The sequence below is a fragment of the Pongo abelii genome, chromosome 9, assembly GCF_028885655.2.
Source record: "Pongo abelii isolate AG06213 chromosome 9, NHGRI_mPonAbe1-v2.0_pri, whole genome shotgun sequence".
NCBI classification, from domain to species: Eukaryota; Metazoa; Chordata; class Mammalia; order Primates; family Hominidae; genus Pongo; species Pongo abelii.
Window position 1 is genome coordinate 18,950,547 of NC_071994.2, and position 19,268 is coordinate 18,969,814.

The 19,268-nt window shown below is 43.4% G+C and overlaps 1 protein-coding gene across 1 annotated transcript in view; it reads right to left on the reverse strand.

Annotated features, from left to right (window-relative positions):
- PTPRJ (protein tyrosine phosphatase receptor type J) overlaps positions 1–19,268 on the reverse strand; it is a 190,323-nt gene that overhangs the window by 7,023 nt on the left and 164,032 nt on the right. The window contains exons 13-23 of the mRNA XM_054525741.2: positions 18,758–18,968; positions 18,519–18,643; positions 16,746–16,833; positions 14,207–14,248; positions 13,698–13,706; positions 13,514–13,601; positions 9,820–9,910; positions 7,841–7,914; positions 7,596–7,730; positions 3,682–3,801; positions 137–297 (exon numbers count right to left, since the gene is read on the reverse strand). Of these exons, the coding sequence (XP_054381716.1) occupies positions 137–297; positions 3,682–3,801; positions 7,596–7,730; positions 7,841–7,914; positions 9,820–9,910; positions 13,514–13,601; positions 13,698–13,706; positions 14,207–14,248; positions 16,746–16,833; positions 18,519–18,643; positions 18,758–18,968 (1,144 nt within the window). The remainder of the gene's footprint in view (positions 1–136; positions 298–3,681; positions 3,802–7,595; positions 7,731–7,840; positions 7,915–9,819; positions 9,911–13,513; positions 13,602–13,697; positions 13,707–14,206; positions 14,249–16,745; positions 16,834–18,518; positions 18,644–18,757; positions 18,969–19,268) is intronic.

The window sequence follows — 19,268 nt, forward strand, 5'->3', positions numbered from 1 at the left end:
CCATGGTTCCTTATCCAAACCTTTCCTAAATTCGTAAATGCCTATTATATTCCCTCTTAGGCTTTGTTTTTGTAAAGTGCTCATAAATATATAATGACATTTGAAATCTGTCGCACGTGACGTGCCATCTGCATACCTGCAATGCACCAGAATCGGCGATTCGGGAGGACTCTGCTTCATGTAGTCACGAACGAGGTACCGGAAGTTGATGAGCAGGTCAGTGGTGTCGGGAACACCGTGGTCTGGCCAGGAGGTGAAATGGAACTGTCTCAGAGGGTGACTCTCACTTGTCTGGATCTAAAAGCCCAGAAAATGATTTAGATCCAGAAAGAAAGGCTGCCTAACAACATCAAAAAGGCAGGGGAAATCAAGCAGAGCCTGAGTACTAACCGGGAGTTGTAATGACTAAAAATTAAACTTTACATTTGCACAACAGCTGATAAAGTGCTTGCTCATCAAACCCTCACAATATGCCCAAGAAGGAGAGTTTATTATCCCCCTTTAAAGATGAGGCAGCAGAGGTTCACAGAAGTGAAGTCATTTCTCCAACACTGATTTCAGATGCAACAGAAGTCCCTCATCCTCCAATTCTGCATTCAGATCCTTCCCTTCCTGCCACAGCTGCCTATCAATAATGAACTCACATTCTTACACCTGCACCTCCTTAGAGCGCCATGAGCCCCATCCCCGAGCCCCCCTGGGAATGTCACTGACAATAAAACCAAAAATAATTTACTCAAATACACCACGATAATCAGTGCCTTCTAGGCAAGAATGGCCTCATAATTCACTATGTCCCCTAGAGAAGTGAATAAAGTGACAGGCCACTAGCAGGCACCATGCAAATATTTAGAACTGGAGAGGGCTGAGAAAGGACTCCCCCAAAAAAACCATCCATTTCAACATCTGAAAGACAATAGAGCTCATTGTTACACAGACTGGTTCCCTACCTCATACCAAAGCACATACCTTGAAGCGCCAGAAGCCCACCCCAGCTGGGGCGAGTCCTGTCCCTGACTCAGCTGTACTCATTATGCCCATACCAGGGAATGACCGTACCCATGTGACCTACATCCGCACTGCAGGCATTTCCACCTCCTTTATGACAGCTGCCCTTTGACACTCATTTTTTCGTATGTATATTCATGATAAGAACAATGAATGTGCAGTATTCAAAATTTGGAAAACAGCAGGAAAAAAAGAGTGAGGGGAGAGGTGCTAGAAGACCTCATCACAGACAAAGTTAACATTCACACATTTAACCAGAAGTACTAATCCAAAGACAGAAACCAGCTGTGAGAGATGGAGGTGAGGGAAGAGGAAGAAAAAGGGAGGGAGAGGGAGAGGGGAGAGGAAAGGGAGTGGGAGCCGGCAAGGGGAGAAGGAGGGGGAGAGGAAGAGGGAGAAGTGAGGAGGGGTATACTTAGTATTATCTTCATGGAGGGGCAAAGGGGCTCAGGTTAGGGGTGGTAATCAAAGGAAATCTTTAGCTCTGTTTGTAATTTCTCAATTTTCTAAAGGAAAATGTATTCATGCATTTTGTATAATTAAAAAATAACATGGTACTAAACGCCATGTGGTGTTCTGGATCAGAGCCTGGAACAAAAGACGGCTTTAGTGCAAAAACATGAAATCTGAATAAAGTCTGGAGTTTAGTTAATAAAAAATAATAATCATAGTAATAGCAATTTTTAAAAATGATGTGAACAACTCCACCCTAAATTCCCCTCCACAAGGTAAGCCCCAAGCAGTGGAGGCAACCAAGGAGAAGCCAGTCAGTGCAAACGAGCAAAATCTATAGAAATAAGCATGACAGGCCGGGCGCAGTGACTCCCACCTGTAATCCTAACACTTTCGGAGGCCGAGCAGGTGGATCACAAGGTCAGGTGTTCAAGACCAGCCTGGCCAATATGGCGACACCCCATCTCCATTAAAAATACAAAAAAATTAGCTGGGCTTGGTGGCAGGTGCCTGTAGTCCCAGCTACTCAGGAGGCTGAGGCAGGAGAATCGCTTAGACCCGGGAGGCAGAGGTTGCAGTGAGCCGAGATCGTGCTACTGCACTCCAGCCTGGACGACAGAGAGAGACTCCATCTCAAAAAAAAAAAAAAAGAAAAGAAAGAAGCATGACATTTTTCTACTACTGTGAGCTGCATTATTTAGGTGGCCAGATCATGGTAACAGCTTTGATGGCACCTCCAGAGGAGGAACTGAAATATCGAGGCCAGACCCTTTGAGACACAGCAATTAGTAAAGAATTACTACTTAATATACTATACTTTATCCATGACTTATGGAATCTTCAAGGATAATCTCATAAACTAGACCCTAATCCATCAACCCCCAAAACCCACCCAAAAGATTCAAGATTCAACTCCAGTGAATCTACTTTCCGGCTTTCCTTTTATGCACTATTCATAATATGCATACATTTTCATCTTCTAGAATGTTTCTCTTACATTACATCCTACCATGTCCCCATGGTAGTTATATAGTCTACCCATCCCTTATTTATCTTTTTTTTTTTTTTTTTTTGAGACCGGGTCTTGCTTTGTCACCCAGGCTGGAGTGCTGCAGTGGCACAATCTCAGCTCACTGCAGCCTCAACCTCCTGGGCTCAAGCCATCCTCCTACCTCAGCCTTCCAAGTAGCTGGGACTACAGGTGTATGCCAGCATGCCTGGCTAATTTTTGGGTTTGGTTTTGTTTTGTTTTTGTAGAGACAGTTTCAGCATGTTGCCCAAGCTGGTCTCAAACCTGAGCTCAAGCGATCCTCCCACCTCAGCCTCACAGGTATGAACCACCGCACCTGACCCATCATTTCTAATAGCTGAATAATGATATTATAAGCAGACGAGTCATAGTTAAGTTATCCATTCTACAAAAGCTACAAAAGCTACAAAACCATGTCTGCATGGTTCCCAAAGTTTTCCTCTATTATAAATAATGCTGAGACTCGTCTTTCTGAATAAGCCTTTGGTTGCATTTCAGATTATTTCCTTAGGATAGTCTCAGACTTCAAGCCAGCAGACCAAAGAGAATAGACCTTTTTAGGCCTGTGATATAAACAGCAAAGAGTTATGCCAATGCACACACCCATCAACAGATACCAATGCTGCTTCATGGCACTGCCTCTATTTTCAAAGCATCCTTGAGAAAGAAAAAAGGCACGTAAACTTGACTTCCTGGAATGCCTGCACAATTTAACTGGATTTGCTTTTGTAAATGTTGAGGGTAAGGGAGGCCATGTGCATATGCCCTGGAATCCTATTAATGTAACTGTTATCAATTACTCCTAACAGCAAGTGGCGCAAGTGGCCGCTCCTGATGCCATATTTCTAACCAAATAATCCAAAAGGCTACAGTTTGTTCTGTAAAATCTATGAGCAAGTCACCTGGAAGTGGAAAGAAAGGAAAGAGTTCCTGATGCAGAACCATGCTCTTAAGATTCATTTTATTCAGGAATAACTTAGGATATTCCCAAGAAAGTAAATTTCCCAGAAAAGTCAAGGGGTTGCCTTGGAGTATACATGCATATGGATTGTTCTGTTCTGAAAGGAAAGAAGCAAAACATTTCTCACTGCATAGGAAAACATATTAGTCAATATCAACCTAAAACATATCACCCCCAAATTAACATATGGTAATTACATGAGCTCAATTGATCCTGACTTCTTACTTACATTTTTCACTGTGAAATCTCTGATGGTCCATTCCGGAAGAACAATTTCTGATGTCATTGCCACAGTTATGTCTCCATAGTCCTGAGCCTGCTTGGAGGGCCAATACTCCTCACATTTGGTCTAGAACAAAATTGCATTTTTATAAGAAGACTCAGATCATGCCACCTGCCATCACTAAAACCTCACAAGGGAGACTGGCTATTGAAAACTGGCATCAGAGATGGAATCAGACCTTCTAGTTGGGTTTTGTTTGACCCTTCAAATTTTTTTATTTTATTTTTTAGAGACAGGGTCTCACTATGCTGCCCAGGCTGGAGTGTGGTGGCTATTCACAAATGAGATCATAGCACACTACCGCCTCCAATTCCTGCACTCAAGCAATCCTCACGCCTCAGCCTCCCAAGTAGCTGGGTCTATGGGCACACCACAGCACCTGTTGGAATTGTTTGTTTTTTCTATTTTTAATTTACAATTCTTGCCAACTCTTAAAATTCCTCATAAAAATCCAGACTTATTTTCTCTTTAAAAACCAGATCTGCCTAAACTAGGCTCTGCTTTCAGCGTGAAAATTGATTTAGAGCAGAGCAGCAGCTGTCCCTTGACCTAGGACACAGTCCCCATCCAGCTCCCTTTGCCCCTAGAGTAGCCACACCACAACTGTTCACTGACCTCATCTTCTCCCATAACCCCAGACAGCTGGAAGAAATGAGGACTTTTTCCCCAGGCTTTCAGATATACATCGGTTGCAATACAAATACACGCACCAATAAAGAAAATCAAATTAAATCATTCTGGGGTCTTTGATTTCTATAAAGTTGGTGGGCAGATGTGAACAGAAATAACCAGGAAACACCTGCTCTCCAAGAATATCTGAATCCCTGTTTGGCATATGACTACCCACATACACACACACACACACACACACACACACACACCCCACATACACACACACGCACACACTCAGTATTCTAAGGTGTGCTCTACTGCTGGTAGTTTTCAAAGCTAATTGATTACCTGACTCACCTGAGAAGTTTGAGTTGTTTTGGGTTTTGTTTTCCTGTTTTTTGTTTGTGTGTTTGTTTGAGACAGTCTCACTCTGTCATACAAGCTGGGGTACAGTGGCACGATCACGGCTCACTGCAGCCTCAACCTCTCAGGCTCAAGTGATCCTCCCACCTCAACTTCCAGAGGAGCTTGGACTACAGAGACATGCCACCACACCCAGCTATTTTATATTTTTGTAGAGATGGGGGTCTCACTATGTTGCCCAGGCTGTTCTTGAACTCCTGGCCTCAAGTGATCCTCCCACCTCGGCCTCCCAAAGTGCTGAGGTTACATGCCTGAGCCTCTGTGCCTGGCCTTGTTTTGTTTAAAAAGAGATGCCTGGGTTCTGCCTCCAGAGATTCTGACTCTGGCTGCGGGATCTGTATTTCTTTAAAGACCCAGGTTCCAAAGAAAGAACCCAGGATCCGGATACACACTGACATGGAGTTGATTCCCAGCTCAGCCGCTTACCAGGTATATTTTTGTTGCTACCTTGTGGACAAGTTCTTAAACTCTCCAAGCCTCAGTTCCCCCATCTATGAAATCATACCTCACAGGGTTGTTACAGGAAAAAAATAACATATATGGAGAATCTAGTGCAGAAAATATACTCCCTTCCCCATTCACCCAGGGTCACTAAACTCACTTCAATCTTGATTTTCGATGAACAAGAGACCATTTAAATTCATCTCCATGTTCTCCATTAATATAATTATGTCATTTTTGTTTGTCTAACAGATAGATTTATAAGAATGTTTCATGTATAAGGCCCTGGGCTCAACAGTATTAAGAAGTTTATTTGCATTCTTCTTTTTTTGTTTTGTTTTGTTTTGAGACAGAGTCTTGCTCTGTTGCCTAGGCTGGAGTGCAGTGGTGCAATCTTGGCTCACTGCAACCTCCGCCTCCTGGGTTCAAGCCATTCTCCTGCCTCAGCCTCCCAAGTAGCTGGGATTACAGGCAGGCACCACCACGCCTGGCTAATTTTTGTGTTTTTAGTAGAGATGGGTTTCGCCATGTTGGCCAGGCTGGTCTCAAACTCCTGACCTCAGGTGGTCTGCCCACCATGGCCTTCCAAAGTGCTGGGATTACAGCTGTGAGCCACTGCACCCGGCCTATCAGCATTCATTTAAAAAACACTTTTATTTCTATTACAGCCTATTCTCCTGATTCAACAAGAGGGTAAGGAGCCCACCCTCTATCACAAGCAACATGAGGATGGGCGTCATCTCTTACTGCTCTGTTATCTTTCCATCCTCCATCCTCGGCCCCTAGCACAGGACCTTACATATACCAGGGGCTGGATAAACATCTGCTAGCTTACCATGAATTAAAAAACATTAAAAGAAATGACGCCTGATGGACTCCCACTATCCCGGGGACAGTACCACTCCAAGTGTGCACCCTGGCGCCACAGCAGCAGGATCACCTGGAAACTGGCAGAAATGCAATTCCAAATTAGAAACTCTGAGGGTAAAACCACCCTCCTGGTGATGCTGATGGATGCTAAAGTTTGAGATCCACTGGCTTAAGGAATCGATTCCTATTCCTCAAGCAATGAACCTACACTTAAAAACAACTCATAAAGCAACATTAAGTCCCATTCCTAAGGCACAGCATTTTTTAGATTAGCATGTGTTTTTCAGTTCTCTTCACATCAATTTATGGAAATACAGAATTTTATTACTATAAAAAATATTGGCCGGGGGTGGTGGCTCACATCTGCAATCCCAGCACTTTGGGAGGCCAAGGCAGGTGGACCACAAGGTCAGGAGATTGAGACCATCCTGGCCAACATAGTGAAACCCTGTCTCTACTAAAAATACAAAAAGTAGCTGGGCATGGTGGCGCCTGCCTTTAACCAGCTACTCGGGAGGCTGAGGCAGGAGAATCGCTTGAACCAGGGAGTCGGAGGTTGCAAAAGCCAAGATCACACCACGGCACTCCAGCTTGGCAACAGAGTGAGACTCCATCTAAAAAAAAAAAAAAAAAAAAAAAAATATTATCTTTGATGGAAGCAGCAGAGGGATTTCAGGACATTACAGGAGAGAGGAGGCTGCTGAGGCTTATCCAGGGATAAGTCTGAGATTTTGCTTAAAGAAAGGGTTCCAGGCCAGGTGCGATGGCTCACACCCGTAATCCCAACACTTTGGGAGGCCAAGGAAGATCACTTGAGGTCAGGAGTTTGAGACCAGCCTGGGCAACACAGTGAGACCTTGCCTCCACTAAAAATAAAAAAAATTATCCAGGCGTGTGGTGCATGCCTGTAGTCCCAGCTACCCAGGAGGCTGAAGTGGGAGGGAGTCCAGGAATTCAAAGCTGTAGTGAGCCATGATCGCACCACTGTACTCCAGGCTGGCTGACAGAGGAGACCCTGTCTCAAAAAAAAAAAAAAAAAAAAAAAAAAAAAAAAAAAACCTGGGGTGGGGGCAGGAGGGGTTCAGTGCTCAACCTAAGTTTGAAAATCATGGAGCTGATGAAAACCCTCATCTCACAGATGAAGAAACCGGTTGCTTAGAGACTTGATGGGCTTGTCCGTGTTCATGGGGCCAATGAAGAACACAGCCACACCGTGAACAGCATCTTGCACTAGGCCTGGGAGATTTTGCTATTTACTAACTCCAGCAGCGACGTAATAAACAGAAGACACTGAGATTTGTCCAAAAAAAAGATAATGACAAAATAGAATCGTTTAAAGAATGTTTTTAACATTTCTCTTAAGGGGAAAAAAAGACAGAAAACAAGTTTATAAGAATAAAGTGCTAATGTTTGAGTTTTTTTTTAAAGAAACAAGTGGTTTTTAAGATACCCTTCTGCCACAATAAAAAGCAATTAATGTAATTTTAAATTTTAAAACTAAAAAAGATACTTACTCTTCCCTGTTCAACACATTTGGTCAACATAATGATGGCATATACATTTTTCTCCCAAACCATACGCCAAAAATCTTTCAAAGTGTTCGGTAAAGGTCCTTGTGTGGCAATAAAATCTTTCTTGGAGTGGTAGCCCTAAAAATGGGAAACAGCACATAGTCAACCTCAAAGAAACAGAAAGAAGCAAAGCACACTGAAGATTTCATCAAAACAGTCCGGTGCTGTGAGACCATCCCCCAACTTACAGGCATGTAGTTGGCATTGATGTAGTCATCCGTTGAATGGGTCTGGACCGAAAGTTTGACACGGGAAATATCATCTGTGACATTAAAAGAAAAAAGGTCCCCATTATAAGCAAATGTTTTAGTAAAGTTGGATGCAAAACAGAAAAAAAAATGAAATTCAAAATGGCAAAACTGGGACTTGTGTCTTTGAAGATGCACAGTGTGGCATTTCATATAGACCACCTCATTTAATCCTCATGGTCACTCTATATGACCATGGCACAGAGAAGTCACATGATCACCAGAGCAGAGCTAATGAGTGGCAGGGCCAGGATTTGAACCTGCAGCCTGACACCAGGACCCAAGATCTTAACCACACCAGACGCCTTCTCACATAAAATGAACCTGTTACTATTAGCATCCTCAGGTGTCTACCATGAGGGAATATGCTAAAAAATTTTATTTACTCCTCAAAACCACCCTACAAGCCACTGCCCTGTTTCACAGATGAGGAAACCGAGGGTTACAGAGATTACGTGACTTCTCCAAGTCCATATATCTGGTGAGGGGCAGTCAAAATTCAAATCTAGTGCCCCTTCCACTAGGACGGGGTAGGTCCCTAGGTTAACCGTTCTACTCTGCCTCTATTCTCATATAAACAAGTTGTTATAAAAACAGAGTACCAAGTTCAAGTATAAATTGAATGTATAAGAGTAGGAGGGTCTAAAACACAGAATTATATGTTTTATAAATATTATTGTCATCTCAAAAGCATACACACTTAAGCATGCCCAACTTAGATGAAATAATAACCTTAGAACTGCAAGTGTCAGGCTGAGCCAGAAGCAGCACCACCTCAGTTTCCCTGTCTCTCATTGTACTACCTCACCCTCCTCTGGACAAAACAACATAACAATGCTAAGTCTCCTACTGATCTGAGTCTCAGCCTAAAGGCTTCCCAATAAGAACAATACCCAAACACCCACTTCCCAGCTCCCACTCCAGATCTGAGAATCTCCACAGACATTCACAAAAAGGGGCCGATAATCCCAAATTACCCCTACAAGGGCAATACCCCCAGCCTAGTTTTAAAAGCATTTCCCTCAGAACATGGGCCAATATTCCTTGTCAAGTACAAGGAAATAAATGGAGAGAAAGAACCCAAGAACTAGAAAATGCTGAATTTAAAAAGAACTTAATGTTTTAGTCCAGGAATGAAAAACACGGCTTCAAATAAAGATGATGATGTCCTGATGTAAAAATTATCTGCAAAGTCTATCAATTTCAGCTCCATCAGAACATGGCTACGATCAACTTATGCTCCTCTCTGTGCCCTAATTCCCACCCAAAAGAGAGATTACAAGGGACTTTCAATGGAGAAGTATTTACATTTCATCTAATGGTTTGATGTAATAAATAATTCTTATTTTAAACTCAATTTGCTGTTATCCTGTTGACTAAGATGCAGACATTGTTAATTCTCAAAAACAGGAAATGAGCTAAATATAAGTCATACTTAGCTGTGGAATTCACTCAGCCCATGTGTCTGGACACAGAAAGTGTGACTCCCCATCTCCCTCTGCTCGCTTTCATTCCAGAATTATAGAATTGAAATAAATAGTTGTGAGACAGAGGGGTTAAGAACACAGACTCTGGCCTTTTCCCTTACTGAGACAGACAGACCTAGTACAAAGCCTAGTTTTCCCATCACTACCTGTGTGACCTTGGAAAGATCACCTAACCACTCTGTGCATTTTCCTCATCTGCAAAACAAATATTCTACTACCTACTTCATAAGGCTGTTGTGAGGATTAAAGAGAATGCACTTAAATATAGTGCTTAGCACATAGTAGGTGAATAATGGATGGTTGTGGAAGTAGGTGACTAATGAATGGTTGTGGAAGTGGTTACTTAGGATCACTGATTCCCTCCCTCTACAGTTAGAGATGTGATGGCCACTGATGGAAAACAGAGAAGATGCTGTGGATAAAATAACTTACAGGGCAGAACATTATTATAGCGATTCTTTCCTCTATTCTCAGCCAGTTCTGCTGCATATTTAGGTTGACTAATTCCAACAAGCTTCAGATCCTGAAAACAAAACAAATGAGGTGTTCATTTATTTAGTCTTCAAATATTATTCATATTTAGCATAGCATATGACAGTGAAACCAGCCCAACAGTCCCATAGACAAGCTGTTTTTGAATAAACACAGAAATTTACCCTTCTGCTATTAAAGCCTGAAACTTGTATTTGTTTTATCCGAGTTCCTTTCTCAGGAAAGGACCTTCAGGGAGTATCAAAGAACTAAAACTAGTCAGATCACTGCACCAGATGCCTCTTTGCCCCTTCCCTAGTTCCTGTTTTTTTTTTTTTGTTTTTTTTTTTGAGACAGAGTCTCACTCTGTCGCCCAGGATGGAGTGCAGTGGCGCGGTCTCCTGCCTCAGCCTCCTGAGTAGCTGGGACTACAGGCGCCCACCACCACGCCTGGCTAATTTTTTATATTTTTAGTAGAGACGGGATTTCACCATGTTAGCCAGGATGGTCTCGATCTCCTGACCTCGTGATCCACCCACCTTGGCCTCCCAAAGTGCTGGGATTACATGCGTGAGCCACCACGCCCAGCCCCTAGTTCCTGTTTTCTTACACATTGTTACATTTCTTTCCTGCTGTATAAACCCCTGGTTTTAGTCAGTCAGGGAGGTGGATTTGAGATTCAGCTCCCATCTCCTTGGCTGCAGCACCCGATTAAAGCTTTCTTCCCCGGCAATATTTGTCATCTCAGTGATTGGCTTTCTGTAAAGGTGAGGAGCAGGACCTAGACCAAACCCGTGGTGTTTTGGTAACAAAAGAACAAAGTGGAAATGTAGAGGTGATATGGGTTAAACCGTGCCCCAAAAAGATATGTTGGATTTCTCACCCCCAATACCTATGAGTGGGCTCTTATTTAGAAACAGGCTCTTTACAAGCCCGCACTGCCAAGACAATCCTAAGCCAAAAGAACAAAGCTGGAGGCATCACGCTACCTGACTTCAAACTATACTACAAGGCTACAGTAACCAAAACAGCATGGCACTGGTACCAAAACAGAGATATAGACCAATGGAACAGAACAGAGTCCTCAGAAATAATACCACACATCTACAACCATCTGATCTTTGACAAACCTGACAAAAACAAGCAATGGGGAAAGGATTCCCTATTTAATAAATGGTGCTGGGAAAACTGGCTAGCCATATGTAGAAAGCTGAAACTGACAAAAATTAATTCAAGATGAATTAAAGACTTAAATGTCAGACCTAAAACCATAAAAACCCTAGAAGAAAACCTAGGCAATACTATTCAGGACATAGGCATGGGCAAGGACTTCACGTCTAAAACACCAAAAGCAATGGCAACAAAAGCCAACATTGACAAATGGGATCTAATTAAACTAAAGAGTTTCTGCACAGCAAAAGAAACTACCATCAGAGTGAAGAGGCAACCTACAGAATGGGAGAACACTTTTGCAATCTACCCATCTGACAAAGGGCTAATATCCAGAAACTACAAAGAACTTAAACAAATTTACAAGAAAAAATCAAACAACCCCATCAAAAAGTGGGCAAAGTATATGAACAGACACTTCTCAAAAGAAGACATTTATGCAGCCAAAAAACACATGAAAAAATGCTCATCATCACTGGCCGTCAGAGAAATGCAAATCAAAACCACAATGAGATACCATCTCACACCAGTTAGAATGGCGATCATTAAAAAGTCAGGAAACAACAGGTGCTGGAGAGGATGTGGAGAAATAGGAACACTTTTATACTGTTGGTGGGACTGGAAACTAGTTCAACCACTGTGGAAGTCAGTGTGGCGATTCCTCAGGGATCTAGAACTAGAAATACCATTTGATCCAGCCATCCCATTATTGGGTATATACCCAAAGGATTATAAATCATGCTGCTATAAAGACACATGCACACGTATGTGTATTGGGGCACTATTCACAATAGCAAAGACTTCGAACCAACCCAAATGCCCATCAATGATAGACTGGATTAAGAAAATGTGGCACATATACACCATGGAATGCTATGCAGCCATAAAAAGGATGAGTTCAGGTCCTTTGTAGGGACATGGATGAAGCTGGAAACCATCATTCTCAGCAAACTATCGCAAGGACAGAAAACCAAACACTGCATGTTCTTACTCACAGGTGGGAATTGAACAATGAGAACACTTGGACACAGGAAAGGGAACATCACACACCGGGGCCTGTCGTGGGGTGGGGGGAGGGATAGCATTAGGAGATATACTTAATGTACATGATGAGTTAATGGGTGCAGCACACCAACATGGCATATGTATACATATGTAACAAGCCTGCATGTTGTGCTCATGTATCCTAGAACTTAAAGTATAAAAAAAAAAGGCTCTTTACAGATGTAAACAAATTAAAATGAGGTCATACTAGATTAGAGTGGGCCCTGAATCCCATATGACTTTCCCATAGGAGGAAAAGAGACAAAGAGACATAGACACATGAGGGGAGATGGCCATGTGAACACAGAGGCAGACATGAGAGTGTTGCTGCCACAAAACCAAGGGACGTCTGGGGCTCCCAGAAGCTGCAGAGGTGAGGAAGGGCGCTGCCCAGCGGTTTAGGAGGGAGTGTGGCCCTGCCCACACCTTAATTTGGGACTTGTGGCCTCTAGACAGTAAATTTCTGTTGTTTTCAGCCTCCCAGTTTGTGGTGCTTTTTTATGGCAGCCTAGGGAACTAATACAAAGGTTAGAATATAGGAAAAAGGATAACCCTTGCCTTCAAGCAGTTGCCACCTGGAGGAGAGGTGTACTGTACACAGAAAAAACTAACATTACAACAAGGCAGCATTAAAGAAATGCTGAATATTGGTAATAAGCAACAGCGGAAACAAGGCAGTCTGAGCACAAAGAACTCAAGTCCTCCTAATGGGATCCCAGAAAGCCCATGGAGGAAGCAGCATGTGCACTGTGCTGAGTGCTGAGCAGGATTTCAAGAGAGCAAAGGCAGAGATGCTGGACAGGGCAGCACAGGAGGACGAGTGTGCATGGTCACTCTGAGCAGAGCTCGTTCCTGGGCTGGTTGGAGCACAGCATGGGGAACTGAAAGGCAGACACTGGCCAAGAAAGTCCTTGTGCAGGGCTTCATGTGAGCCTCACAAGCCATCCTAGGCCACACTGCCATCAAGCCCCAGACCTCTACATGCCCATTTGGTTTCTTTCCAGCTCATACAGTTTCCTAAGTATTGTGGCTAACAGTTCCCTGACTTGAATTCCTAGTTTCTGTTAACACTTTTCTAACTTTCAGGAAAAACAAGCCAATTTCTAAGGAAAGTGGCTGTGCTTCAGTCAGGAGTAGTCCGAGGTAGACATCCAGGACAGTATGACGCAACGGGTTTGGAGCGCAACAACCCCGTGCGTTATATAGCCATTTAATGTAACCTGTTTGTGTGAGTTCACACCTGGCTTTGAGCCACTATTGTCTGTGAGTAATATAACTGCACTGCTGACTCTGTAGAAGAGAGAATAAAGCCATGTCCCAACTGCCTACAGTCCCTCGAGTGTTCTTTCAGCTACCTGCCACCCGTCCACCAACTCCCCTCAGATCCCAGCCTGGGTTGGAACCTGACACAATTAAAAACACAGTATTTACAGCAACGTACTTCGTATTCCTCTGCGAACCCACAGTTGGAGTCAGCTTGCTGCTTCTTGAAGTAGGCCTCAAAATTCTCCACTCTGATTAACTTAGATCTAAGAAAACAAAACTTATCAGGATTTTTTACATTCGGTGAAGTCCATATTCAATAGAAAAGTACAAGTTATTAAAAAAATAAAGAGATTACTCACTTTTTAGGTCTTGATGATAGAAAGGGAAAGAAAAAAATAAACAATTAGAAAGACTCATTCATACTCTAGAGATGATAGTAAACAATCTTCCCAAAACAACAAAACCTAGGGTACAATTTGGCAAGAGGGGGTCAGAGTACTATGATTCACAAAACACTAAAATATGAATCAGGAAATCTGATTTCTAGACCCACTTTGTAACTAATTGGTTTTGTGACTTTAAGTAAGTTCTTCTCTCCCCTGGATCTTGATAACCTATTTGACATTTTTTAATCAAGAAATCCGTATTTATTGGTAGAAGAGTAGAACATGACAAGGAAGCTAGCTTCAGGAGACTAATGAAACATAGATTCCTTGCAGAAAACAGAGCTAGCAAAAACTTCCAGATGGTCATGGTCAAAACGTGCCAATCAGGAAAAATGACAGCAAGTTCCATCAAAAATTATTTATAGATAGTCACTGAACAGATTGGAGGATTTAAAATACAGCTCATAATTTGAGAGACTTACTTAATTTGAGAAAAGGACACTTCATTATTCTTTGCATCTTTCCTGTTTTAAGAGAAAAGAGACCCATTAGACAAAAAAGGATTCCTTCCTGTGCTTTTCCCTTGCGTATCCGGAGTTGATGTCATCTATGAAATAAAGGTGTTACACCTTTTCCTCAGGCATTAGTTCACAGCTGACACCAAATCCTGCCCCCTAATACTAAACTTAATGACCCAAGCTGCAAATGCTAATTACAAATTTGTGAAGTTATTTTCTTTTGTACTATCTAAAAGAATGAAAAAAATCATATCCAAGTCACTTTTAAGAACTTCCTTGCAAATATATAGCAGTGGCATTACTTTAATGTAAAGCAAGACTTGTTATTTCACACTTTGTTTTTGAGAAAGCTTTTCTGATAAATGAATGCAATAAACCAAAAAACATATCAGATCTGGAACTGGCAAGTTGGTGAGGCATCCACACACTCCTGTACTGTTGACTCAACTCTGCATTGGTATTTAAGAAAAACTTTCTGTAAGGTAATTTGGCAGTATGTATCAAAACTGAAAGCATGCATACCCACTGACCCAGCACTTGCCTAGCTTGGAATTTAGCCTAAGGAAATAATCGTGAATGTGTCCAAAGATTTAGGCACAAGGATAAGTAACTGTGGCCAAGAAAAAAAAAATGGAAACACCTAGGAAATTGGTTAACTAGATCATGGTACTTCCATACAGTTGAATACTCTGTAGCCACTTAAAATGATGATGAAATGAGCCAGGCACGGTGACTGATGCCTGTAATCCCAGCACTTTAGGAGGCCGAGGCAGGTGGATCACCTGAGGTCAGGAGTTTAAGACCAGCCAACATGGCGAAACTCCATCTCTACTAAAAATACAAAAAAAATAGCCAGGTGTGGTGGCGCGCACCTGTAATCCCAGCTACTTGGGAGGCTGAGGCAGGAGAATCGCTTGAACCCAGGAGGCAGAGGTTGCAGGGACCCAAGACCATGCCATTGCACTACAGCCTGGGCAACAAGAACGAAACTCTGTCTCAAAAAAAAAAAAAAAAAAAAATGATGATGAAATGAAGCTGCCAACAATGTCTAAACTGAATAAAGCAGGCTAGATACTAACATGTAACATGATTCCATGTGTGTGCACACATTTGTGTGTGAGTTTGGTCGCATCAAAATGTTCAGACTAGTTTTGTGTGGGTTCTGCGACTGCAGATTTCCTATTTATTTTTGCTCTTCTTTTCTATACTTTTTGCCATAAGCATGTATTACTCTTATTTTTAACAAGAAACAATAAAACTGTTTTATCCAGCCACTGACTGATCCATTTCCTCCCCCAAAATCAGAACCTAATCTGGCCAGGCACGGGGGCTCACGCCTGTGATCCCAACACTTCAGGAGGCTGAGGCAGGGGGATCCCTTGAGGTCAGGAGTTTGAGACCAGCCTGGCCAACATGGTGAAACTCCGTCTCTACTAAAAATACAAAAATTAGCTGGGTGTGGTGGCAGTGCCTGTAATCCCAGCTACTCAAGAGGCTGAGGCAGCAGAATCACTTGAACCAGGAGGCAGAGGTTGCAGTGAGCTGAGATCATGCTACTGTACTCTAGCCTGGGGGACAGAGCCAAACGCCATCTCAAAAAAAAAAAAAAGAAAAACAGAACCTAATCTAAAAGCTGGAGCATGAGCTCTGCCTGTCACTCCAACAGGGCAGGGTGGCAGCACAAGGAACCGGCCTGGGCTGCATCAGGACCCGTAGGGCAGGATGGAGATTCCCTGGTTGGCAGCACCTTACAGCAAAGTAATCCCAACTAACACACACAGGCTTCACACACTACACAGACAAGAGGGCGTGCCATGCAGTGCAAGGACCAGGTTCAAGTTCTATTTCCACACTTGCTGACTCAGCTTCCGCATCCTTGGAAGGGACTTACTGGACCTGCCTCGCAGAGCCTCATGCATGAGATAATTCATGGAAAGCACAGATGCAGGCACACGGTGAGCACTCAAAACAGGGCTGCTACTTTTACCATTTAATGACCTCACAGGGTAGTTGTACAGATAAAATAATAATAATAGCATATAAGGCACAAGACACTGAGAAGTGCCTTATTTATTCAGTCCTCCTCAGCTTCACAAGTTAGGCACAATGATTATCCTCCTATCATAGATGAGTACATTAAGGCTAAGCTTCCTAAACAGCTGGTCAAAGACAGAGCTGGTGTTCAAACTTAGCTACCTCTGGAATGAAATCTCTTAACATCATAATACTATGAAACTGACTTGTAAACAAGAACATATCATTTGAAAGTAGCATCCCACACTGTGGCGTCTATCAGTGGCCTGATGTGACACCTGGGAGCACATTAACATTACCCAGCTGGGGGCGCAGAGGAAATAGGACTGGCCAAATGCAGAACACTATGGGTGAAGGGAATATGGCGCTCATCACATCATTCCTTCCAATTCTGTCAATGTTTGAAATGTTTCTTAATAGAAAGCTTCCTTAAATACCAGAGTATTATTATTAGCATAAGCAATATCACCTCTTCTTTCTCCAGAAGATGAAGCCTCCCACAGTCACAATAACCAGGGCACCAAAGATACAGCCAAAAACCGCTCCACAGATGACACCTGAGAAAAGTCCAAATGGGAGACACTTCAAGAGGTGTTCATGCAGACCACACAATGTGCTAAAAACTGGCCTGGGACCCTAACACCAGACAGTTAAAGTGTGTATGCCATACACACACACATGCATGCACACACACAGGCACACACACACACAAGGGAGTTAAATAGCTTTGAATCTAAAACTAGTCTATGCATGCAGAAGCCAGATTCCTGTTCCCAACCCACTACTACCTGGATGGTCTTGAGAAAGTTACTGTTCCTCTCCAGGTCTCAGTCTCCTCAACTGCAAATTTAGGGAACTGGGCTGGATTTTCAGAGATTTTTCCTGCCACCTCTGACGTTTTGAGACTAGCACCCACGTATGAGCAGAGGTACCTACAGCAGCATCCATGCTCAGGTGACAGGAAACACATTTGTTTACTGGGGAAGGATGTGGGGACTCCCTAAACTTTGCTTCTGGGGCAGGCATTCTTTCCTGCGCCCAATAACCACCAACTAGGAAAGAAAAGCAGACAAACTAACAAACCAGTCAGTCCATCCGCCTCTGGCTTGAAGGTAGGGGATGAACCCCTCTTGGATCCCTGAAGCTCCTGTATCACTTAGGTCTATGTGATAAAGGGTAGAAGCACTTGACAAGGGTCCAAGACCAGAATTTCAGGCCTGCCTCTAAAGCCACCGTGTAACCCTGAGCAAGTTACTTCCCCTCTCTGGGCCTTAAAAGTCTCACTTCCAAAAAGCGGGCAGATTGGAAGAAGGTGGAAGAAGGCTTGCGGCCAGGAGTTCAAGACCAGCCTGGGCGACATAGCAAGACCCCATCTCTACAAAAAATTAGCCAGGCATGGTGGTGAGCACCTGTGGTCCCACCTGGGAGGCTGAGGCAGGAGGATCCCTTGAGCCCAGGAATTCAAAGTTACAGTGAGCTATGATCATGCCACTGTACTCCTGGGCAACAGAGCAACACTCTGTCTCAAAAATAAAATAAATAGGCTGGACATGGTGGCTCACGCCTATAATCCCAGCACTTTGGGAAGCCGAGGTGGGCAGATCACCTGAGGTCAGGAGTTCGAGACCAGCCTGGCCAACAGAGCAAAACCCCATCACTACTAAAAATACAAAAATTAGCTGGGCGTGGTAGCAGGCACCTGTAATCCCAGCTACTCCCGGAAGGCAGAGGTTGCAGTGAGCAGAGATCGCGCCACTGCACTCCAGCCTGGGTGACAGAGCGAGACTCTGTCTTAAAAAAAAACCATAAAATAAAATAAATAAACAAATCAATAAACATAATTAAAATTATGAAGTAAAATAAACAGAGGATTGAACAAGACAATTTACGTGGCTTCCTCTGATTCTACTATTTAAGGATTCAATGCACTGTGTCAAACTGTGCACCTGGCATATGGGCCCACAAGTGACCACACATAGATAAGGGGAGTCAATAATCTTTGCAGATTGGAAGAACAACTGGCACTTAGAGAAGGGAGAGTGTGGGGTCCAGGCTGTGGGACCTCTGAGGAGGAAGCCCAGTGAGCCCGGTGACCCAGTGACATCTCAACCTCTGCGAGGGGAGAGCTGGGCACACAAACCCTCCTGAAGGTCTGAGGGAGGCATGTACACAGCTGGCCTTCTATGGACACGTGGAGCAAAACGCCACTGAACCGGTGCCAGGACTGTTGTCTTCTCCCTACCTGGATCCTGGGGCAAGGAAACGGCATCTGAGTAGCGACTGAAGGACACATAGCTCTCAGCCCCATCGATGAGCCCCTTGTTTTGAGGGTGGAAGGTAATGTTGGTGAAGCCAGCCACACAAGCCCTGTGGGATAACAAAGAGCAAAAAGAGGTCCCTGAGATGTGTCTGACCACAGGCATGTAGAGCTTTATGCTCATGAGGCTCAGCCCCCAAAGAGTAAGAACCAGAAGACATTACCGGTAGGAGCCCAGAGGTTCCAGCTTCCCATTGTAATAACCAAGCGTGGTTGACTCATTCCCAACATCAATTTCATATTTCAAAACTTCAGACAAGCTCTGAGAACGTCCCTTTTCTTCTGTTCTTATGAGGTATGTCACATAAGTATCTGAGGCTCCCTTTTTGAAATCCTCATACGTGTATTTCAGGACATCTGCAGAAGGGTGACCAGCTAAGAAAGGTACACAGAAGGAGAATCATAAGAAAGTGATGGCAGAGAGATTTCTTCTCCTGCGTATCTACATGGTGGTGATGCTGAGTGATAGTGATACCAGCAACCATCTCTCAAGTATCTCTCTGTGCCAGGTTTGACTTACATTGAATTCTAAGGGTTTCACCTACAGTAACTCACTTCATCCCCATGAATCCCATCACATAAGCTTATTGTCTCCATTTTACAGACAAGAAAACAAAGGTACAAAAGGCTAAAAGGACCAGGCACAAGGTCACACCGCCTATGAGGTAGAGTTGG